Source organism: Oryctolagus cuniculus, chromosome X, assembly GCF_051225735.1.
Source record: "Oryctolagus cuniculus isolate XC-2025 breed Fujian yellow rabbit chromosome X, ASM5122573v1, whole genome shotgun sequence".
Lineage (NCBI taxonomy): Eukaryota > Metazoa > Chordata > Mammalia > Lagomorpha > Leporidae > Oryctolagus > Oryctolagus cuniculus.
Window position 1 is genome coordinate 68891223 of NC_142888.1, and position 25859 is coordinate 68917081.

General features: G+C 34.3%; 1 protein-coding gene across 4 annotated transcripts in view; it reads left to right on the forward strand.

Moving 5' to 3' along the window:
- Window positions 1-25859, forward strand: part of BRWD3 (bromodomain and WD repeat domain containing 3) — a 132159-nt gene that overhangs the window by 45945 nt on the left and 60355 nt on the right. For all 4 annotated transcript variants that reach the window (XM_051827378.3, XM_051827379.3, XM_089323893.1 and 1 more), the window contains 8 exons: window positions 7138-7298; window positions 8599-8820; window positions 12798-12898; window positions 13364-13434; window positions 14365-14465; window positions 17509-17549; window positions 20046-20150; window positions 21751-21904. In XM_051827378.3, coding sequence (XP_051683338.1) covers window positions 7138-7298; window positions 8599-8820; window positions 12798-12898; window positions 13364-13434; window positions 14365-14465; window positions 17509-17549; window positions 20046-20150; window positions 21751-21904 — 956 coding nt within the window. The remainder of the gene's footprint in view (window positions 1-7137; window positions 7299-8598; window positions 8821-12797; window positions 12899-13363; window positions 13435-14364; window positions 14466-17508; window positions 17550-20045; window positions 20151-21750; window positions 21905-25859) is intronic.

A 25859-nucleotide genomic window follows, 5' to 3' on the forward strand; every position in this document is an offset into this window, starting at 1 on the left:
TGCTGAAAGATAATGCCTAAATGCAGAATATATGCAAAGGAAGTGTGTTGACAGAATTCTTTATTAATGTGTAGAATTAAAGGCCTGTTTATTTGACCAAATTACTGAGCAAATTGGGTAGACATTGTTGTCTCAGGTGTTGGTTGAACAGACAAAAAAAAGTGCCTAAGTTAGGAAAAGGTGCATTTAATGATGTATAATATACCTTATAATAGTTTTTTAAAATGATTGTTAAGTGATTACTAGGAAGAATATAATGGAAAACTTATATTAAAATAGAACTGTATTGTTAAGAACATTAAGTGAAATTTGAAAAATTTGCCTATGTCTTTAATAGAAAGTACTTAGTTTTATTTCTTTTTTCTTGTCTTTATCCATATATATGCATACTTTTGTATAATTTAGATTATAATGCACCTATAATTTTAGTTTTTGCCTTGGTCCTAATTATTTTTCACATTGATGTTTTCATGTTTTATTTACTATTCCTATATGACAATTCATTGGTATTCTATAATTAAATTAACCATTCCTCTGACTCTAGACTTACAGGTTATTTTTAATTCACTGGAATTCTACATAACACTCTACTAAATATTTTTGTACATACAGGTCTTTTTGCTAATCAGTTATGTCTATAATAGATTCACAGGGGTTGAATAATGCATATTTTCATGACTTGAAATATATTTCCAATTTTTTTCCAAATGGATTATGTCATTTTATAGCACTTCTATAAATTCTGGAGCACAGTAATTTCAAATAGTAATTGCTAATGTTAGATTTCAGAATTAGTAAAATTACTGCTCATTATTTTCATTTGAATTCCTTTGATACCCATCAAAAACATTGAACATTTGCTGTGACTTAGGTTATTATTTATTATATTTATTATTTATATTTTAAAATATATATTTATGGCTTTATTTAAGGCAGAGGGACATAGAGAAAGACCGACAGATACATAGAGACAGAATCAGATCTTCCATCCTCTGGTTGTTCATTCTTCAAATGGCCACAACAACTGGGGTTGGATCAGGCTGGAGCCAAGAGCTGGGAGTTCAGTTTGGGTCTGCCACGTGGGTGGCAGGGATCTAACTACTTGAGCCATCACCTGTTGCCTCCTAGGGTGTACATTGTCAGGAAACTGGAACAGAAGCAGAGTGGAGACTTAAACCCAGACACTCTGATATGGGATATAGAGCATCCCAAGTGTCATCTTAACCACTCTGCCAAAGCCAGTCCCTGTTGTTTATATTTATACTGTGACTTAAGTGTTCATTTTCTTTTTTAAAAAATATTTTGAGAGGCAGAGACAGAAAGATCGATCTCCATCCTCTGGTTCACTCCCCAAATGGCTGCAATGGCCAGAGCTGGGTAGATCTGAAGTCAGGAGCCAGGAGCTTCTTCTGGGTCTCCCATTTGGGTGCAGGAGCCAAAGTACTTGGGCTGTCTTCCACTGCTTTCCCAGGTGCATTAGCAGGGAGCTAGATCAGAAGTGGAGCACCCAGGACTCAAACTGGCACCTATATGGGATACTCATGTCACAGATGGCAGCTTTACCTGCTATGCCACGGTGCTGACCTCTGTTCATTTTCTTTATCCACTCATCTATTGGTTCTTGATGGGATTCTTATAGTGAGTCAGTTTCACATATATTTTTAACATTTTTTTAAAAAAGATCTTTATTTTAGAGGTATAGTTAGAGAGAGGGAGAGACAGAGAGATCTTTCACCTGTGGATTCACTCCCCAAATGGCCTGCTTTCCCAGGCAATAACAGAGAGCTGGATCAGAAGAGGAGCAGCTGGGGCTTAAATCAGCACACACATGGGATGCTAGCACCACAGGCGGTGGCTTTACCCACTACACCACAGCGCTGGCTCCTACTATGCTGTTTTGATTGAATTAGCTTTAATAATACATTTTGAAATAAAGGACTGTGTTACCTCCAGATTTGTTCTTTTTGCTCAAGATTGCTTTGTATATTCATGGTATTTTGTGGTTTGTATGAATTTTGAGATTTTTTTCCTCTTTCTGTGAAAGAGTCATTGGAATTCTGTTATGGATTGCATTGAATCTGTAGATTGCTTTGGGTAGTATTGACATTTTATAAATTGGCTGAATAGATTACAAAAATGACCCAACTATATATTGCCTAAATGTGATTCACTTCATCTTCAAGGATGTACATAGACTGAAACTGAAGGAATAGAAAAAGATATTCAATGCAAATGGAAACCAAGAGATCAGGGTCAGTTACTTATATTGGACAAAATAGACTGGAAGTGAAGAACTGTAAAAATAGTCATCATATAATGATACATTCATCAAGAAATTCATCAAGAAAATATGACAGCTGTAACTACTTAAACTGTAACAACTTAAACTTTAGAGCACCTAAATATAGAAAGCAAATATTGCATTTGAGAGGAGAGAGGCTATAATACAGTAATAGCAGGAGCCTTCAATATCCCCTTTTCAACACTGGACAAATAACCTAGATTGAAAATAAATAAGGAAACAGATTTGAACCACACTTTAGAACAGTTGGACTTAACAGATATTACAGAACATTCTCTTGAACAACAGCAGAATATATGCTCTTTTCAAGTGTGCATGGAAAATTTTTCAGGATTGATCATTGTTAGGCCACAAAACAAGTCTTAACAAATTTTTTTAAAGATTTATTTTATTTATTTGAAAGACAGACTTACAGAGAGAGGTAGAGACAGAGAAAGGGGTCTTCCATTCAGTGGTTCACTCTCCAGATGACTGCAATGGCCGGAACTGCTCTGATCCGAAGCCAGGAACCAGGAGCTTCTTCTGGGTCTCCCACGTGGGTGCAGGGGCCCAAGGACTTGGGCCATCTTCTACTGCTATCCCAGGCTATAGCAGAGAGCTGGATGGGAAGAGGAACAGCTGGGACTAGAACCGGCACCCATATGGGATGCCGGTGCTTCAGGCTAGGGCTTTAACCCGCTGCACCACAGCGCCGGCTCCAACAAATTTTAAAAGATTGAAATCATATTGAATATTTTTATCAACCATGATGACATGAATGTGGAACTTAATACAAGTTGAGTGTCCTTTGTCCAAAAATATAAAATCAAAAATATAAAATTTCTGAGTTGCAACATGATGTCTCAAGTGGAAAATTCCACATTTGACCTTATGTGATGATTTATAGTCAAAAAACATGTACATTAAAATATTATATGAAATTATATTCAAGTTATGTTTGTTTAAAAAGATTTATTTGAAAGGCGTAGTTACAGAGAAAGGGAGAGACAGATCTTCCATTTACAGGTTTACTTCCCAATGGCTGCAATAGCTGAGACTGGGCCATACTGAATGAAGCCAGGATCATGGAACTCCATCCAAGTTTCCCACATAGGTGATAGGGGCCCAAGCACATTGGGCCATTTTCTGCTGCTTTCCCAGGTACATTAGCAGGAAGCTGGATTGGAAGTGGAACAGCCAGGACTCAAACCAGTGCTCATATGGGACGCCAGTGTCACAGGTGGCAGCTTAACCTGCTGCACCACAACACTGGACTCTCAAGTTTATAAGGTGTATATCAGACATAAATGTTGTCTTTATACTTTGACTCCATCCCCAGGATGTCTCATTATGCATATGCAAGTATTCCAAAATCTGAACACAACTGACATTCAGTTTTGATCCTATGCATATCATAACACAAATGAGAATGAAAACATAAAAAAACCTTGGGAGATACGTCAGATTCTTCCCTCAGAAGGAAGTTAAGCCATCTCTAGGACAAAGTAAGCCCAATGTTAGCAGAAGGAAGAAAATAATGAAGGTCACAGAAGAAACAAAATATAGAGTAGAATTACAATGGAGTGGATCTAAAAGCTGGGTTTTTGGAAAATTAAACAAAATTGACAAAGTTTTTAACTAGACTACCAAAGAAGAAGAGAGAAAACTTGGAACAAAATTAGAGATGAAAAGGAGATATCACAATTGATGAGATACAGAAGACCATAAGGGAGTGTTGTGAGCAACCATATGCACACAAATTGGATAACCTAGAAGAAATGGATGAATTCCTGGAAATAAGCAGCCTACCAAGACTGAAAGAGGAAGAAATAGATAATACAAGCACATCAATAACAAGAAGATTGAATCAGTAATAAAAATCTCCCAGAAAACTCATAACCTAATGGCTTCACTGCTGATACCTGCCAGTTAAAGAACTAATACCAGTTGTTCTCAAATTCTTACAAATACTCAAGAAGAGGTAATTTTTTTCAAGCTCTCTATCAGGCCAGCATTATCCTGATAGTAAGAGCCAAAGAAACTAAAAGAAAACTACATGCCAATGCCCCTGATGTACACAGATGCATAAATCCTCCACAGAATACTGGCAAAGTGAATTTGACAGCACATTCATCATAATCAAGTAGGATTTATTCCAGGGAAATAAGGATGATTCAGCATACATGAATCAAGCAATGTGATACAACATATTAACAAAATGAAAGGGAAAAATGACATAAACATCTCAATAGATACAGAAAAAGCATCTACCATTTATGGTAAACAAGCATTCAACAAAATGAGTATAGAAGGAAAGTTCCCCTACACATATATGACAAGCCCATAGCTAATATCATACTCAATGTTGAAAATGTGAAAGTGTTTCCTTTAAGATAAGAAACAAGACAAATCTCACCACTCTATAAAATAGCACTAGAAGTCATAGTAAGAGAAATTGAGCAAGAGAATTCTATATAGAAAAGAAGTGAAAGTGTCTGTTTGCTGATGGCATGTTCTTATATATAGAAAACCCAAAAACTCCTCTAAAAACTGTTAGAACTGATACTATAACAACAAATCATCCAAAAAATAAATTAAGAAATTATACCATTTGCAGTAACATCAAAAGATAGAATACTTTGGGGTAGATTTAACCAAGGAGGTAAAAGATCTTAACACAGATAACTATAAAACATTGATGAAAGGAATTGAAGACTAAAATAAATGGAAAGATTTTCCAGCTTCATCAATTGACTATCTCCTCTGGTTCCTTTCTCAAAGTTGCTTTTCTGTTTGTTTTCTTCCTGTTATTGATAAATTTTTTACATATTCAAGCAGTGATTTTTCAACCAGGGGCAGTTTTTTCCTAGGAGTATTTGGCAGTGCCTGAGGTGCTTTTTTTTCTTATTACTACTTATTTCTGGGGGTGCTACTCTCATCTAGAGGGTAGAGGCCCCGGATGTTGCTTAATACCCTACAGTGGACAGAGAGTCCCCCATGATTAAGAATCATCAATCCCAGGTATCAGTAGTTTAGGTTAAGAAACTCTACCTTAAAGTAGCATACCTTTTCCTCCATCTAACTGTACGGTACAGATGAAGCAAAGCAAAGCAGAAGCAGTGGTTGATTGTTTCAAGGAACTCAGAGTAATAAGAAATGTTTGGCAAGAGAAGGAAAATTACCAAAGTCCCACAGCTGGCGGGACTAGTCTTTCCATCTTAAGTTTGTGGACATTTTAGTGCTTGGGTTATGAAACTGCTGTCAAAAAGAAATAATCTTACATGATACTGATGCTTATGCATTTTCTTTTTTTTTTTTTTTTATTTTTGACAGCCAGAGTGGATAGTGAGAGAGAGAGACAGAGAGAAAGGTCTTCCTTTTTGCCATTGGTTCACCCTCCAATGGCTGCCGCGGCCGGCACATCGCGCTGATCCGAAGCCAGGAGCCAGGTGCTTCTCCTGGTCTCCCATGGGGTGCAGGGCCCAAGTACTCGGGCCATCCTCCACTGCACTCCCTGGCCATAGCAGAGAGCTGGCCTGGAAGAGGGGCAACCGGGACAGAATCCGGCGCCCCGACCGGGACTAGAACCCGGTGTGCCGGTGCCGCAAGGCGGAGGATTAGCCTATTGAGCCACGGCGCCGGCCTGCTTATGCATTTTCTATAATTATTTTTGGAGTACTGCATCTTATAGTATTATATAAATATCCAGTTCTCTTATGTGATCTTATGATTTACATTCAAAAGTTCTCTGATTTTGCTATTCATCATTCATCCTTTGCTATTTTCATATTTTAAAATGGCCAGTAGATCAGCCTTTACCTGCAAAATGTTGAAAACTTTCATTTTGGGGGGGAGCATGGTTCTAATTATACTAATTTAGCTAAATTTCAGTTCTTGCCTTAATCTTGCTTTGCTTAAACATAAAACTATTATCACTTGTAGTGTATTAATGTAGTGTAGTGAAATGTCACCTTGAAGCAAGGTGACGTTGAACTTACAGAGATTCTGCTTTGATTTAATGTGAACTATTTCAGTGTACAAGGGAGAATTTCATAGGGCAAGTGGGTAGAGGTATAAATCTGTTCATGGGAATCAAGATCTCCATTAGAATCCAGATGGTATTTGGAAGAGAACTGTGCAGACTTATGCTTTATTCTGACTGTTTTTAAGGAAACTAAGAAAGCCGCAAAACAAAGCAAAAAGACAATATTAAAATAATTTAATAAGAGATGAAGCCTCAAAAATTTATTGGTAACTAGAGAAAGAACCTCCAGATTCAGAAGCCAAACAAAATAGAACCCATTAACAAACCTAGAAAGGATTGTTTGCTACTTAAGACTTGGGTCGAGTCATAGTGTTCTTTCTCTTTTAACTGCATGGGTCTCTTGTATTGCTCTTAAAATTTTAAAGGAAGTTATACATGGGATGGATAGGTACAAGCAGATAGGACAGCAGTTCGTAAAATTCCCTGTATAATTTTCAAGATGTTTTTAATTAACCACATATAATTTTACTCTAAAATTTCTTCATGTTGTAGAAATATTCACCTATATTTAAAGAGGCAGTGTCTTTGACTATAATGTACCAATAAAGGCTAATTGGTAACGTGCTTGAGAAATCGCAATATGCCAAAGCAGAATATCAGGCATTTGGGATTTAACAGAAGGGTATTCATAGTGTTATAGTCGATGTGAGTTCATAAAATCATGCATTTTGTAAGGAAATTTAGGTTTCTCACTGGGTAGAATTGCTGTGTTGTGTGTACTCTGTTTAGTCCCATCTTAATATTCCTGATTTAGTTTCTTGAATTAGGTTTTATTTGTAGGTTTAAAAAATCAATCTCTCATTTTTTCCAGTGAATATCACCTCTGCCAGGCAATTAACCGGATGTAGTCGCTTCAGCCATATTTTTCCTTCATCTGCTTACCAGCACATTAAGATGCATAAGAGAATTCTGGGGCACTTGTCATCTGTATACTGTGTAGCATTTGACCGAAGTGGGAGAAGAATTTTTACAGTGAGTTTAAAATTTATGATAACACATTATAGATTTACAATTAAAGCTAGATTTCATGGTTTTGCATTATGTTTTATAAGCAATTCATTCATTCTGGACATAAGAATGTAAGGAAAGTTAAGTGGAAATTGAAAATTTTTTCTCATTTAAATAAGTAAATGGATTAAATGTAATTCCTAATTTCTTTTGAGAAATTTAATTTGAAAAATTAAGTCTTCAGATGGCCTTATATTATAAAGGTGGTTAATTTATGTGAAACAAGTATACTCAATGTTTTTTCTTTCTGTTTTTAGAAAACATTTATTAAAATGTATTTTCCATGTGTCACTTAGCATAATTGCTGCCAGTTTTGCTTAATTAATGATTATATCATTGTTATGATTAGATGTTTTTACTGCACAGGTAATAATAAAGATTATAGTTATTTTCTGTATCTTTCTTTGATTTTAGTACTGGTTGTTTTTGAAATTGATTTTTTATTAACCAGATCATGTGCTTTGGAGAACAAAATTACAGCATACTTACATTTCTAAAAAATATTTCATTGTTTTAGTACTAAATTACATTAGAAGTATGTGTAATTGCATGATTCCCTTTTTATGTTTACATGTGTCAACAGAATAAGTGGTTGTAGTTTGAGATGTTATGACTCCTTAGAGTTCATTACAGACTTCCATTGATGACTCCATGCCTCTAAATGAATCACCAAGTATTTGGTGTTGATGATTATGATGATAATGAATGCAGTCTTTTAATAAACAAGTAATTATTAAATAACTTACCACATTAAAGTGGAATGATATTTACTGTTTTTAAAACTCTTTTGAAATTCTCAGTAGGAAGTTCAATTAATATTTTCACTAAAGATTGTTAATAGCCTCATCTTTATTGAGAAAGAAATGTAGGTAGACTTTAGGTTAAATTTTTAAGTATTTGTAGAAAAAATATTGAAGCAATTAAGAAAAAAAGAGGCTGTTAGGCCTAAATAGCATAATTGCTTATTAGCAAATCACTTGAAGCTGAGTTTAATATATTTTGAGTTCTCAGGATTAGTAGTGTTTTTAAGGAGTTCTTTACGAGTACCATCACCAGTTTGGAACAGTGCTTTATCAGTGCTATCTTTTGGACATCATTTGTATTTGCTACTGAATCCTTATTGTATATAAAGAGATTATTAAAAGGGGAAGGCTTAGATTATTAGTAAAAATATTTCCTTTGTCTTTTTGGCTTTAGGGGGAGTGGCAGAGTTGGTGAATTTTTTCTTCATTATAAGTCTTTTTGTTCTTTTGTGTTATTATAGGGTTCAGATGACTGTTTGGTGAAAATTTGGGCTACAGATGATGGACGCCTTCTTGCTACACTTCGAGGGCACTCCGCTGAAATTTCTGACATGGCTGTTAACTATGAAAACACTCTCATTGCTGCAGGCAGCTGTGATAAGGTTGTAAGAGTATGGTGTCTCCGAACTTGTGCACCAGTTGCAGTCCTTCAGGGACATTCAGCTTCTATTACTTCCATACAGGTAAGAAAAATGATAACATATCATTAATGTGTAGAACAAAGGTGAGGATTATCCCCTTTTTTTGTTTCATTGTGTGGATAATATCACAAAGAATGGCTACAGAAACATGCTGTCTTAGGAGCTTTGCTCCTATCCTGCAAACAAGTTTTTTTTTTTTTTAACTCTATTTTCATTGAAATATATTCTCTTTAGAAATAAGTAAAAAAAGATGATTTAAACATTTCTTCAGGTTCAGTGTGAGAGATTCATTTGTGTTTGTGAAGAAGGGAGAAAGCTTGTAAATGCCTTTAGAGCACCCTAGTACCTGTTAATCAGGATAGAAACGGGTTCTGACTTGAATATTGGCATACTTTCTGTTAATATTTAATGCAAGAGGTTTCAATCAAATTTAGTATGTGTGTGTCTTTGTGTGTGGTTTAGCATTAAGGAAATTCCTATTCTTAGCTTTAGTGATTTTTCAATTTGATATTTGACATAAAACATTTGTATATCTTTTAAATTTTTATTCAAATATTTTTATCAGATATTGGTAGTGAAAATCCTGGATACCCCCAAAGACCTTTTATTTTTTAAAAAACTAAGCTGAACTTTTGTCCTCTTATTTGTGAGAACAAAACAGGAATCCTGAAACCTGCATACTGTGGTCGGGGAGACAGCTATTGGAGGAGTAAATTACCCTCACTTACTTCTCTTTGTTTCTTGTATTTACTAATATGTCAGTCAATTCTGGGGGTGTTATTTTAATAATATATCACTTGTCTATGGGGATCTACTAATAATTGAGTTTAATGTATATTTTATTTAAGGAAGTTCATGTCAAGACTTTGATCAGTTGAAATTATTTCATGGATTTGTTTTTGTGCAATTATAACTTGCGTTCCTACTGTATCTTACTAATTATTTCTGGAATTTGAAGATACTGTCAAATAACAAAATAATAACAATATTGTACTGAAAAATGTTTATGATATTGTTTGGTTCTTTTCATAGTTTTACTTACAGGTTTTTTCTTTCGTTTATATTTTTAGATGCCCTAGAGATCTATGAACCTCTTCTCTATTACACTCTTTCCTTTAATGATCTCATTAAGCTGTGTGTTTTGAATATCATCTATAGAATGATAATTCTCAAACTTATTTACACGTCTTGGACCTCTCTTTTTATCTCTATACTTGTTTATTCAGCTGCCTACTTTGCATCATCATAAGAATGTAAGGATGTGTCCTAGGCATCTCAAACTTAACATACTCAAAATTGAACTCATCTTGCTTCCTAAGATCTCCTTTCAAAGCTTTCCCCAGCTAAACAAATTATAATTTCATGACTCCTGTTGCTCAGGGTAGTCATCCCTAGCTTTTGTCTTTTATACTCCATGTCTAACCTTCCATCCAATCATTTTGGTTCTGCCTTCAAAATGTATTCAGAATCTGACAAATTACCATGACTTCATTATTACTGTCCTCTTTTAAGCCACCATCATCTGTGGCCTACATTATTGAAACAGACTTCTAATTGATCTTCTGCTTCTTCCTTTCCCTAACCCCTGCCTTAGTCTAGTCTCTGCATAGCAACCAGAGTGGTTTTAAAATGAAAGTTAAGTCACATAACTAACTGGTGCTCAGAACTCTGAATAGCTTCCAATCATAGAGTTAAACGAGTTAAACCTCCAATATTTAAAGTACTCATAAGACTGTATGCTCAGCCTCTTTGACAACATCTGTTCATTCTTGTTTCTCTTTCTTATTTTGCTTTAGCTATTGGTTTCTGCTTTTTTTTTTTTTTGAACACTCTAGGTATACTGCTACCTTTGGTCTTACTGTTTATTGTTTCTGGAATGATCTTCCCTGAATATTCCCATGATTTACTCTCTCATTTTCTAAATGGTTTGTACAAATACCACCTTCACAGGGAGACCTTTTGTGACAACCTTACCACTCTATTTAAAATTATAAATTATCCCTAGTGCTCTGTATCTCTCCTTTTCAGTTTCATTTTTGTCCATAGTAGTGGTCATTATTTGGCATTTTAGATGCTTTGCTTATTATTTATTCACTGACTGTTTCTACTAATATTGTGGTGTATTATCCTTCTAGTTTCTTTTTCTCATTTTTAACAAATTTGAAATAAAATTATAACTTAATATTGGTTATTTCTGAGTGGTATAAGTTGCTTTTATTCTGGTTTTCTATACTGCCTGAATTTTTCATAGCAGATATGTATTAATTGTATATTAGAAATACACATTTTTAAAAAACAATCTCTAACATGATTTTTATGATTGATGAATGAAATCTAATGTAATAGGGATAATAAAGGTTTCAGTGCTTCATAGAACTTAATAAAATACACAATTTCATGGTTAATTTTCTCATTATTATAGGTAAGATATGGGCAAGTTTACAGGCCAAATAGAAAATACCTTATTCTTTGCCAGCCATATAATCTGTCACAACTCCTCAATTATGGTCTTGTAGTACAGAAACAACCATAGTATAAAATGACTGTACTAATAAATTTTCATTTATAAAAACAGATGGAAAGCTGGATTTGATGTGTAGGCCAAAATTTGTGGACTTTGCTATAGATTGGTGATTAAGCTTTCTAATGTGAGCTTTTCTATTTCAGAAGAAAAAAAGTATAGGCATGCTGAATCTAGATTTATTTACTGTATATTAAGTTATTAATTTATAATGTTAATTGATAACTTTTATTTGAATTCAATTCTATAGTCTTTTGAGGTTCTGTGTATCCAAACAAAAAAATGAAGTGAATAAGCTCTAATACTTATATGATCATCTTGTGTTGGAGTTCAAAGTATGCTCCAATCCTATATATTTTGATCCTTAATCATTATCTCAATGAAATTGTTTATTATCTCCACTTGGCATTTTAAAAACTCATGGGCATGCTAGGGATTCTCATTTGATTTTCAACTTTTTCCTGTGTCCAGGCATCAGGAGCTCAGGAGCTCTTAGATTCTCTGTTATTGCTTCCTGAGGACATTTAAAATACTAAAAATGCTAAAAGTCAGAGCCTGGAAAGCCTACATGATAAAGGGCCATGATGTTATCTGCAATGGTGGGCATTTACATGAGCAACTTAAGTATATGCTTTTTCTTCCAAAATTACATCAACAAAGATTTGACCTATTTTACATTATCCATGAAGACAAATGAAATTGTCTTACACTTTAAAAGGAAAACATTGATATCACACTTAATTAAAGTTGAACTTTAAAGTAAAATATGAGAGACCAAATACTTTATTTCCTAATCATTTCTTCTCAGATATACTTATGCCTGTGAACTATACAATTGTTGCTATATAAATGTATATTTAACAAATTTGTATTGGTGTTGTTGGTAATGAGTTTGTAAGTTTATTCTCCATTAACATGATTAAAAACATTAATTTTAAATGTTAAGTAATGTTAAATAAGTTAAAAATAATTATGTAGGAATGAATTTATTTGGAAAATATTTAGTTAATTAGTTGAAAGGCAGTTACAAAGAGAGAGAGAGACAGAAAGACAGAGATCTTGCATCTGCTGGTTCACTCCCTAGGTGGCTGCAATGTCCAGGGCTGGGCCTGGCCGAAGACAGGAGCTTCTTCCAGGTCTCCCACATGGGTAGCATGGGCCCAGATACTTGGGCCATCTTTTGCTGGATCAGAAGTGGATCAGCCAGGACACAAACTGGTGCCCAAATGGGATACAGGAGTTGCTGCTGGAGCCTTTATCCTCTATGCCACAATACTGGCCACAGGACTGAAATATTTTATTCCAGATTTAAATACTATTTTTCTTCAGGTTTTTTATATCTTAAATTTTTATAGGATATTTATCTAGGAAATTTAATCCATTGAAATTAAAATTCTTAAGTGAATTTATTTCAATTATATGTACTGAAAACATGCTGTGTTTGAAGTTAGTTTGAAAATGAAAACTTTGTATTTGAATCAGATTTTTTTTGTTTAAGTTTTGTCCATCAACTAAAGGCACAACCAGATACCTCACTTCTACTGGTGCTGATGGAACAATTTGTTTCTGGCAGTGGCATGTAAAAACAATGAAATTTAGGTAAGTTTAGAAGTGGTTTTGAAATTTTGAAAAAAATCAAGCATTTTATTACCTTGATTCTTTATTAGGCCATATATTTAAGTATAATATAGTCTCTATACCTATTTTAATTGGTTGTTAGAGATTTTAGAATAAAATTATTATGAAATCAATATGGAAAAGATTATCTAATTTATACAAAATTTTATAAGGAGTTTCATATCTTATTTTGTTAAGACTTTGATTATATAAGTAGTAGTAACAGTAATATGCTTATAAAGCTGTAGCAATAAAACTGATAGCATAAATTATATTTCAAGGAATAAAGGATTTTTTAATCTGAATTATGACTATAGTACTTACTGGCCACTTTATTTTAGTTTTCTCTATAGTATTTATGATAAACCAACCAGTATCCTGAAATGTACTAAGATTCTTGTCTATTACATGAGCATGATGGAAAATAAAAACATCCTTTCTCTTTAGAGATCGCCCAGTAAAATTTACTGAGAGATCCAGACCTGGAGTTCAGATATCTTGTTCATCTTTCAGCTCTGGTATGTGTAAAAATTGAATGTTTTGAGTTCCCAAAATATTAAGTGATCCAGTTTTTATGAGGAAAGACATATATCTGAGTGTGAATGGGAGTGTACCCAAAATGTGAACCACATGTTATAATAGATGAACCTTTTTGGGCTCTAATTCACATGTAAAAGCAGTTGAATTTTTTTACTCACTAATTAATTTTTTATATAATGTAGATTTTACCTGGTAAAAAACAAATCTCCTTGACCCCAGAGACCCACTAATAAAAATGTACAGCACTCCCTTCCCCAATTCAACAAAAAGTCCTGTCTTGATTTTACAGAAAACATATGCTTTGGTTGCATATAGAAGACACTTTTACAATGTGTGTTTACATAGACTTTTCTACTGCTAAGAATCCTATACTAGGTAACCTTTCTTTTCTTATTTTTTATTGTGGTAAAATATATATAGCGTAAATATTATCCATTTCAACCATATTTAAGGATCCAGTTCTGTGGCATAATATTTACATTGGTTTGTATACATCATCACCCTTTGTTTCTAAACTTTTTTATCATCCCGGAAGTCATTGAGTTTTTACTCTTTGACCACCATGGTAGTAAGGAGAAAAAATCAACTGATAAATAATTTTGAAATTTTGTTTTGTACACAAAATATGAAGAATGAATCTCTCAAGGTTGTGACCTTTAATATTTATGGTCCATAAGCCTGTATTTACCATATATTTGGTGGATTTTGTTAGGTAAAAGATAATATCTATCCGAAATATTCTCTTTACTTAAATTTCGCTTCTTTTTCTCTGAAATGTTGGTGTATATTTAAGAGAAGAAAACTTTGTGGTTTTTGAAGCCTTTTTACTCATTGGTTAGCATGACTAATGAAGCAATCAGGTTTTTTAAAGTTCTATGGTACTATGCTTGTTTGTTTTAATCTTCCAGGTGGTATGTTCATTACAACAGGTAGCACTGACCATGTGATTAGAATATATTATTTGGGTTCTGACATCCCTGAGAAAATTGCTGAACTAGAATCACATACGGTAAGAACAAACTGAGAAACCTAAATATGTTAATACCCTTGGAAAGTTGGTTTTATTTATGTTTTTCTGTACCCTACTTTAATACAGATTAGTCCTAAAATTTTATGGCAAGATGTCTTTTTAGTAATGAAAATAGTGTGAAATCCTGGATTTACTGCATTTAAAATCTTTAAGATGTATTATTTTGATTATTGGAAAATGAATATGTATATATACACATAAATGTTTTATATATCTGTAGACATGCATTGTAGTAATAGTTTTTGAAAGTCCTGTGTTTAGCCTGCTGTATTTTATTAGTTATATGAACTGCTCATCACTTAAAATCTATACAGTTTAGAAAAGATATTGAGTATGTCTTGGAGAAGAAGTGTCTTAGTTTTTTTTCTTTTAAAGATTTATTTATTTGAAAGACAGCATTACAGAGAGAGAGAGCGAGAGAGAGAGAGAGAGAGCGCTTCTATCCACTGGTTTGCTCCCCAAGTATCCACAACAGCCAGGGCTGGGCCAGAGCAAGGCCAGGAGCTTCTTAAGGTCTCTCATGTGAGTGACAGGGGCCCAAGCACTTGAGCCATCTTCTGCAGCTTTTCCCAGGCACATTAGCAGAGAGGTGGATGAAAGTCGAGCAGTTGGGACAAGAACCAGCGCCTTTATGGCTTTGCAGGTGGTTACTTAACCCACTATGCTACGTTGCTGGCCCCCAAAGTTTCTTTTACTGAATATAACTTATTGAACTTATTATGATTGTTTGATTCAGTGAAGCCTTGTAAAGTCTATTTCCTCCTAGTTATTGATAACAATCTTATATACAGGGAATAGGTTTATGTCTGGGGTGAAAGCCATTGTTGGCTGACACTTGTCCTTTTGGTCTGTCCCTAGTATCCTGTGGCTTTTTCAGGAAGATGAGAGCACTGTTGTTTGGTTATATCCCTTTGTACCTTTCATGGATGTTTTCTTCCTTTCTTTTGTCATTTAATAATTATTTACTGTGGGATATGGAAGTATTCTGTTTCTGTTCACTGTATATCTTTTATGTGCCTCATTGTAAAGCTATATAGTCAGTAATTTAAAACACTGAGCTTTGCAAGTCTTAATGTTACTGTTATTATTATTATTGATACTTAACTTGGAATAGTATTGCTATGCATCAATAACATAAAATTTCCCTGAAAGATCATTTTTTAAAATATATTTTGCAAGTTACCAAATCAGTTGTGTTCCTGACGTTTGTGGTAAAGCAAACAGACTCCTGTTAGAAATCTCCTGGAACTTTTGGAAACAGTCTCTTCCTTTTTGTCCTAGTATGCAAATATAATTGAAGGGTCTCCTTTTGAAAGCTTACTGAACCATTGAAGCTTTCGCCATGCTGTTATTTAATTCCTAGATACTAAAATCCTGGAGTGTTGTTTAGATTGTGAAAGAAAAAAAAACTTAGGAAAAATGCATTTAAAAATTTAAGTCTGAGACATTATGTGGAGGAACTCCCATTTTTGCTAGAGCACGCCAAGGAGATAACTTTACAGTTGCCACCCAAGTAGGGTGTATATACACGTGTAGTCAGGTTTTTTGAGAAAGAGGGAACACTTGAATGGGAAATAATTGAGGTGTGAAAAAACGAAGAGAACTTGGTTTAGTAGAGCTTTATTTGCAGGGACACATTTAAGAAGAAAAAGTCTGAAAAATAAAATTTCCTGTTTTAATCAGTGGTGGCGGTCAGTGACTAAAAATAAGATGTTCTTTTAAAACATATAAAATCAGTTACTGCAACTGGCAGAATCCAGAATCTCTCAGATAAATATCACAGTGAAATCATTAAATAGTAAGAATTGAAGATACCTCTGAATATATGAAAACAGTTTACAAAATAATTGAATATAAAAATATTTAGTTTTAGCTACTCATTAAAAGTGAATTTCATGTTCAATTTAGTAAGTGAGTTTGAGAAATCATGTCCAACATTTGAATGGGTGGACTTTAGCTTTATTAACAAGGAATAAACTGAAGGAAGTTGAAAACTTTGACAAATACTTTAACCTTGCCATAATATTATATAAAGATTAAACAGTGGTGTCTAAAATGTAATACCTTTAGACTATTACCTGAATCCATTATAAGATAAATAAACCACATAGGAAATGGGATATGATTGATTTGTTTTCTGAATTTCAGAAAAGTAAGTGGGAAATTTAATTCAACTGTTACAAAGCAGTATTTTAAGGTAGTGCCATAGATTACTATGCTGTCTTATTATGAGGGACAAAACAGGCTAATACCTCTTTAGAATTATATTTTTTAAAAGATTTATTGATTTATTTGAAAGGCAGAGGGAGGGGGAGAGGGAGAGAAAGAGAAAGAGAGAGAGGAAGAGACAGAGATCTTCCATCTGCTGGTTTACTCCCCAAATGGCTACAGTGGTCAGAGCTGGGCCAGGCAAAGCCAGGAGCTAGGAACCTTCTTCCAGGTCTCCCACATGGGTGCAGGGGCCCAAGCACTTGGGCCATCTTCTGCTGCTTTCCCAAGCACATTAGCAGAGAGCTGTATCAGATGTGGAGCAGCTGGTATTCAAACCAGCACCCATATGGGATGCCAGCACTGCAAGCAGTGGCTTTACCTTCTGTACCACAGTGCTGATCCCTAGAATTATGTTTCTTTTGAGATATGGTGTATAAGTCAGGACTGTTTATGTCTGGTTTATTTCAAATTACTTCCAGTAAGTATTCCTCCCTAGCTAATACATTGTTTTCAAGCTTCATTATTTTTTTTGGAAATTAAAGTGGTTTTATTCCTTCTTAATTTTATTTTTATTTCTTTTAAATTTTTTTCAGTTTTTAACAGGTTCAATATATTTCATAGATACAGTTCTGAGAATATAATATTCCCTCCCTCCTTCACTTTGTCTCCGTCCAACCGTTTCTTTCTTAAAGAAAATTACATTAAAAATTTGTTCCATGATGCTTGTATATGTGAATTTCAGGGGAAGAACACTTTATCCATTTTATAAATAAGTTCATTTTAACTAAAAATCTATTGTTTTATATCTTAGGATAAAGTTGTTGCTGTTCAGTTCTGTAACAATGGAGACAGGTAATTATTTAGTACATATGTGGGTAAACAGATGTTTGATATGTTTTATTACTAATTTCTCAGAAGTAGCTACCTCTACTGTGGACATCTTACTCTATCGAGTCACATAGGTTGAAAGCTGTTGTCTGTCTTGGATGATATCCTTACCTTTCCAACTCAATCTAAGTAGTAGCCATTGTCTTTCAGTTCTTTCTGAATGCTTTCCTTTTTGGTTTATTTTGCTCTTTCCATTCCATTTCTGTTACTACCCACCTTAGTCAAGGTTTCTGTTATTTGACCTGTCAGTCTCTACCAGATCAATATTGTTCTGTTCAGAAATCTTTAGTTTTCCTGCTCTCTCTATGGAATAGAATTCAGAATTTTCTTTTGGCAGCCTAGCATTCAGGGTTCCCTACAACTTGACTTTGAACTACATTCTTTGCTTCTCTGTTATTTCCCTTATAAATCCTTAGACCTGGCCTAATTCATTTACTATTTTGTTCCTGTCATCTTGTATATATTATCTCATCATTCCTTTTCTTATACTTTTCCTCATATCATTTCTAACTGGAAATGCCATTCCCTACCTTCTCCTAATCTCTTTTTTCTTTTCTTCCTACATCCCCCCTCTCATTTTCCCTCCATTTTCCTTTCTTCTCTCTCCCTTTCTCTTTTCTATTCTTATCTAATTCTTAACTTCTTTTTAAGGTTCATGCCCTAACTGAAATGTTTCCTGAGTGTTCTAGCTTTTAGCTATCTTGACTTCTTCTGAACATCTTCTTATTATCTCTACTAGTCATATGATACATATCCCCTATGTGTGTTAACTCAGAAATCGTATATAGATATCTGTGTACCCTGTAAAATGTCTCTTCCCAAGATGATAATCTGCCCTGTTCTAAAAATTGACCTAGAATGGATTTACAGCTATAACTAGTTAGCATAAATTTGTATCCATGTATGTCTGTAGGGACTTTATGTGGGTGTTTAATTTTTCAAAATTTTAAAATATTTTATTTTTAAATATTTTAAAATATTTTTAAATATTTGTGGGTCAGTGGCTGATTATAATGATGAATTTGTTCACTTTGTTATATGTGGAAATAAATAATAATAGACCACAAAGAGTAGTGTCTATTAGGAATGACAAAATCTCCAATTTTCAGGTTGACTTATTTGCACTATAGTGAGTTACATACTAGAAAATTTGAATAGCTACTATTCTTTCATACTAGAATAATCTGAATTTTTAATTTGTTGCCTTTTTCCTTTAAGAATTAAATACATTATCTTATTGGGCAATAAACACATCAAAAATAGACAATTTTAATAATAACTAAGGACATATAAGTTAAAATTAAAATAACAGTAACATTTTTTTTCTTTCAGAATGACAAGATAAAGAAAAATGATAATGCCCAATATATCCAAAGGTTTTGAGAAAGCAGACTCGCTCCTACAACTTTTGATTAGATTATAAATTGTTTTTTGGGAGAGATTTTCAGGGAAGCAATTTGGCTATATACATCAAAAGCTTTAAAAATGTACCTACTCTTTGACTCAACAAAGATATGTATAAGGTTGTACAAATATGTATAGAGATGTTCATCACAACATTATAATAGTGGAGACGGAAAACAATGTAAATATTGACCATTAAGGCATTTTAGTGCATTCATACTTAAACATTTAATAAAACTGAAGATAGCTTTATACTTGTAAACATAGAAATAGATAGACAAAATACAGTTAAGCTAGAAAAAAAGTTATATGTAGTGCTATTCTATTTCCTATAGGGGAAAATGTATAAGTATATACACATGTATTTTACAGTGTCTGAAAGAAACAGAAACTAACGTTAATAGTGACAAAGTTGTAGGTCAATGAATTTATTATTTTAAAATAACATCTTCATTGTACATAATTCGGATAACACAAAATGGAATGGTTTTTAATATGTTTATAAGTTTGTGCAATTGTCACCACAGTCAATTTTAGAACATTTTTATCTCCCCATCAGGAAAGCCCAATCCTTTTACTTGCAAACTCCTAATCCTCTCTCTCCATCATAGCTCTGGGCTGCTATTAAGCTACTCTTTGTCTTTATACCTTTGCCCCTTCAAGATTCATCCATGTTGCAGTACCTGTCATTATTTCATTCCTCTTTATTGCTGAATAATAGCCCATTGCATAAACATACCATATTTTGTTTATCCATTTATTTGCTGATAGACATTTGGCATATTCTAACTAAGGCTGCCATGAATATTAGTATATACATTTTTGTGTGGACTTATGTTTTCATTTCTCTTAGATATATACCTGGGAGTGGGTCAGTGGTAATTCTTATGTTTAGCATTCTGAGGAACTGCCAAACTATTTTCTCAAAGTGGTTTGCAGCATTTTACATTTCTCCTGGTAGTGTATGTGTTTGAACATAATACCTTTATACAAAGAAAAAAAGTGATGTCCATTTTGGAGAAAAGTAACAAAGTTATTTTAACTCTTTCTTTCTAGTTTAAGATTTGTTAGTGGAAGTAGAGATGGAACAGCAAGAATTTGGCAATATCAACAGCAAGAATGGAAGAGTATAGTGCTAGATATGGCTACTAAAATGACTGGGTAAGAATGGATATTAGATATTTCACTGGTTATATGTGGTATATTTTTTATTACATATTATCTGTTATACATTATTTTACATTACATATGTTATAATGAACATGGATATCTTTTTACAATAGCAAAGAGTTTGAAGTTAATTGGTAGACATGAAACTTGCATGTCTCTAATTGCCTCTTGCTGTTGATAGATTGGAGCATTGGTGACTAGTTCAGAATTCTGGTGTATTGTGCTATACTGATGCCCACAGAATCATTCTCTGCCTTAATGTTCTATAAGCCTGTGTGTGTGTGTGTGTGTGTATTTAATTTGAGAGACAGAGAAAGAGCAAAAGCTCCCATCCATTGGTTCACTCCTTAAATGCTCATAATGACTGGGTCTGGGCTGAGGCTAAAGCCAGGAGCCAGAACTCAAATCAGGTCTTCCATATTTGTGGTAGGGGCCCAACTACTTGAGCTGCACCTGCTGCCTACCATGGTGTGTATTAGAAGGAAGCTAGAATTGGGAATGGAACTGAGCTTCAAAAGCAGGTTTTCCAATATGGGATGCAGGCATCCCAAGCAGTGTGTTTACTGATAAGCCAGTTGCCTGCCCTTGCCTGTATTACTTTCTATTTTGGAGATTGTCTCTATTAAATATGATACATTTGCCATTTTTCTAATTTACTGAGGATATTTTTATAGTATTTCTTACTGTTAGCATTCCCATTTCTAACCAATGTTGTATGTACACTTAGCTTTCTGTTTTATTTTCTTCATGGTTTGTTGGAAGATAAATAATTACTTCATTGGGACACTATAATTTCATTACGGTGTGATTCTGAAATTAATTAATTCCCCATTAATAAAAAAATAGAACTGACTGTGCTCATAGACAAACAAAAAAGTTAATCTCCTATTGCTTCTTTACAAGTCCTTTAGTTTTTAAGAAAATAATATTTAAAGGAATAAAATGGCCACTATATGTTTTCATACTTTGTGGTAGCCACTTATAACTTTGTTATTTTTAGGGTAATTGTAGATTTTTTTTCTAGTTTCTTTTTTTAAAAAATGTTATTTATTTGAGAGGCAGAGTTATAGACATAGGGAGAGACAAAGAGAAAGGTCTTCCATCCACTGATTCACTCCCCAAATAGCTGGGCCAATCTGAAGCCAGGAGCCAGGAGCTTCTTCCTGGTCTCCCATGCAGGTGTGGGGGCCCAAGTGCTTGGGCCCTTTTCTGCTGCTTTCCCAGGCCACAGCAGAGGGCTGGATCAGAAGAGGAACAGCCAGAATTAGAACTGGTGCCCACATGGGATGCCAGTGCCACAGGTGGAGGATTACCTACTGCACCACAGTGCTGGCCCCTCTAGTTTCTTTTTTGTTTTGTTCTCAAGTAACTTTTTGGTCAGTGTTGAGTCTTTTTTCCCCCTGAAATAAGTTTATGGGCAATGTTTGGTCAGGTCCATGTATTTTTTTCTTTTGTAGGCACTTAAAAGTATAGTAAGGATCTTTTCATTGAAACAGGTTCATGCTGTTGGAGAAATAATGTCATAATTTGCTATTTCGCATACACCTTTGTTAAAAACAAATTATGAATATTGCTAATTTCTGTTGTTTAGGAATAATATGCCATCTGCAGAAGACAAGGTCACTAAACTTAAGGTGACTATGGTGGCCTGGGATCGCTATGACACCACAGTTATTACTGCAGTGAACAATTTCCTTTTGAAAGTATGGAATTCTTTTACAGGGCAGCTTCTTCATACATTATCTGTAAGTATTTTTAGGAGGGTCTGAGGTTTTTCATTGTTACTATTTTAGAGGTATCCTGTTTATTCTATGTTATATGAATAGTTTATTCAAGAAGTATAGGTTAAAGAAAGAAATAGCAGAAAAGGGTTACATGTTCATTTTTCTTTTTAAAAATACAGTTTTCATAGTAAAATGCTGCAATACAGGTGTTTGTGATAGGAAAAGCTGATAGAAGTAATAGGAGAAAGAACATGGGTGCAGTTGATGTTTGACAGTTTTGTGTGATTGAATTCAAATTCCATTTAAAAGCCTTGTTTCACATCTGCTTCAGTGATCAATTTTTAAGTGTTTTAATGAGAGAAGGCCTAACGATTGCCATATAGTTTATACAGTGATAAGTAACAGGGTTTAGACTAACAACTCAACTCACCTTTTGTTGTGTACCATACATGATCCTTATTTGACTCATGTGTAAGATAATCAGCCCAAGGCCTCTGAGGTTCTAAAGATTTGTTTGATTGTGGGAGGAGTTGGAGTTTATCTTCATATACTTCCCAATCATTTTTCCTAATTAAAAAGTTGGTACTTTGTTATTGAGTTTTAGTTTTTCCTTTTATCTTTGAGTCAATGCTTAATTCATTTTGGCTTTCTCTATTCCCTGATACATTTATCTATTGGTGTGTCTAGAAAAGCTTGTATTGTTTGCTCCAGTGGGAATATAATATAGACCATATATGCATTATTAATTTTTCTGGTAACTACAATTAAAAAAGTAAACTATAGCAGGTAAAAACAATTTAAAAATATTTTCCAAATAGTAGCATTCTAACATGCAATTAATATAGAAATTATAACTGAAATGTTATTATATATTTTTTTCCATGCTAAACCTTTGAAATTTAGTGTGTGTTTCAACTTAAAGAATATCTCAGTTTGGACTAGCTGCATTTCAAATACTTAATAGCCATATGTGGCTAGCAGCTACAGTATTAAACAGTTCAAGCCTGTATCTCTAAAATCAGAATTTCAAAAGCTTTGCTGTAGTCATTGGTTTTATAGGTTCATGTAAAATTCTGTCTTAATAAGTACCTTAATTTAGAGTCTTGTTTTGTGGCTCTGTTTCCATGGTCTTAACATCTGTTTTCAGTGAATTTTACTGAAGGAATTTTAGAATACACATCCTTGTAACAGTCAAGTCTACTTAATTTTGATACAGTACTTAATTTTTCAGTTACAGCAGTTTTCACATTAGGGTCTCGGTGGGGCTTAAAGTTCTATTCAGCAAATGCTTTTTGACCATCCACTCTGTACAAGGCACTGGATTAGATGTTAGGAATAAATGGTAAATTAAACAGAGTTCTTTTCCTTCTGGGGTTAACAGTCTATTAAGTGAGAAGAACTTTTAATCAAATAATGTTAGGAAAGGAAAGTACAAGATGCTATGCCAGCTTCTACCAAGGTGACGAAATCTGGAGGAGGATCAGAGAAAGCTTCCCAAGAAAGTAAAGTTTTGCTTATGATTTCAAAGATAAGTAGGAATTACCTAGATTTCAGTTTGAATGTCACTCCTTGGATTAGGCCTTCCCTCATCAAATATTTCAACTTATCTTCCAGTCTTTGTCTTGTTAGATCACCTTGCTTTATTTTTTATCAGTGTTTATCACTACCTGATATTTTCTTGTTAAGTTTATTTGTTGTCCCTACATGGTAGGAGATCAGTAAATACTTTTAGGTAAGGAGGTTTGGAATTCCTTCCAGAAATCTAGAACTGCATGTACAAATGTCCTGAGGTAGAGCACAGAGAGAAGAAAACAGTCTGTCCAGATAAGTGTGAAGAAGTTAACAGGGACAAGAATATTCAGGGTGGTGTAGGATCTATTCTAAGATCAATAGGAAACGATTGAAGGATTTTATGGAATGGCATGAGTTTTGCTTTTGAAAAATACCTTGTAATTCTGACTGCTGTAGAACAAATAGATTGGTATGGGATAAGAGTGATTGTAGGAGTGCAGATAGATTGTAGGAGTCTACAGTCAGCCAGATGATACTAGTAGCCAGAATGAGGCATGATGATAATTTAGGCTTTTGTGGGGCGTTGGAAATAGAACTGTGATCAATAAAGACAAATTTGGCAGATGATAAATCTTAAAACATTACTGATTTGGACCAGGTGTTATAGCCCATGATCCAATGCCTATGCCCTAAGTCATATGACCAAAAACAACATTTCTGTTTAAAAGACTCTTTCCCACAATGTACTGAAATAGTTGTCTCATTATCATTTGTGTTTAATAAAGCACCTTTATTATTAACTGATTAGGGACATGAGATAATATTTGATATGTCAGAGTGATTGTAGAGCATGGAATTTTGTTATAGAAAGGAAGGAACCTCCTCAGTAGTTAGTGGGAAGAGCTTGGGTAAATTTTCAGCAGTGATGGTATTGTAATGGAATTAAGTCTATTCATCTAACACTCTACACTTTTTTTTAAAGATTTATTTATTTGAAAAATGCAGTTATAGAGAGGCAGATGCAGAGAGAAAAGTCTTCCATCCACTGGTTCACTCCCCAAACGACCACAATGGCTGGAGCTAGGCTGATCTGAAACCAGGAGCCAGAAGTATCTTCTGGGTCTCCCACGTAGGTGAAGGGGCCCAAGCACTTGGACCGTCTTCCACTGCTTTCCCATGCCATAGCAGGGAGCTGGATCAGAAATGAAGCAGCCAGGACTTGAACTGGTACCCATGTGGGATGCCAGCACTACAGGTGGCTGCTTTACCCAATATGCCACAGAACCAGCCCCAACACTACATTTTTAAAAAGATTTATTTATTTATTTGAAGGCAGAGTTAGAGAAAGAGAGCAAGAGAGTGAGACAGAAAGAGTGAGAGATCTTCCATCTGTTCGTTCTCTTCCCAAATAGCCACAATGGCTAGAGCTGGGCCAGGCTGAAGCCAGAATCGAGGAGGTTCTTCTGGGTCTCCCATGTGGGTGCAGGGGCCCAAGCACTTTGGCCATCCTTCGTTGCTTTCCCAGGCACATTAGCAGGGAGGTGGATTGGAAGTGGATCAGCCAGGACTCGAACCAGCACCCTTATGGGATGCCTACATCTCTGGCAGCAGCTTTACCTGCTATGCCACAATGTTGGCCCTGCATTTATTTTTTGATAAAATTTATTTTTTTTCATAATGGTAATATATTAGGACACTTTTTTCCAGCGTGATTTGAGATAAAAAGCAATTTTGAGGTTCACAGAATGATCTTCATTTCTAGAAGCTCCTGATGTATAATGTTCTGGTAATGTCTGTAAGTGAAATGTAGATTCACGTTGTTCTCTATGCTTTTCTAAGACTTGGAGCCTGTTGTTAATCATACAGTCTTTAGCCAGCTGTTAAGCCAAAAAAAAAATCAACAGTGATCTTAATCAGGTGTTGGCAAACTTCTTTGCAAGGCCAGATTGTAAATATTTTAGACTTTAAACATATAGTCTCTGTTGCATGTTCTTTGCTCTGTTTTATTTTCTTTTGTGTTTTGTGAGTTTTTTTTTTACAACCATAAAAATTTAAAAGCCATTCTTAGCTTATAGGCTGTGTGTGCAAACCCATCTGGGAAATATATTAGTGCTTTTGGTATTACAGATGTTTTGATGATATGGATTCTTCTAATTCATGAACATGGAAGATTTGTCCATTTTTTTGTGTCTTCTTTCTTTAATGTTTTGTAATTTTCATTGTAGAGATCTTTGATGTCATTAACTAATTTTTTCCAAGATATTTAATTTTTTTTGTAGCTAGTGTGCTAGTGTGAATGGTACTGATCTTGAAGTTCTTTCTCAACCATGATATTGTCCGTGTATACAAAGGCTATTGATTTCTGTGTGTTAATTGTATATCCTGCCTCTTTTCCAAACTCTTTTATGAGTTCCAGTAGTCTCTTAGAACTTTTGTATCTGCTATATATAGAATCATGTCATCT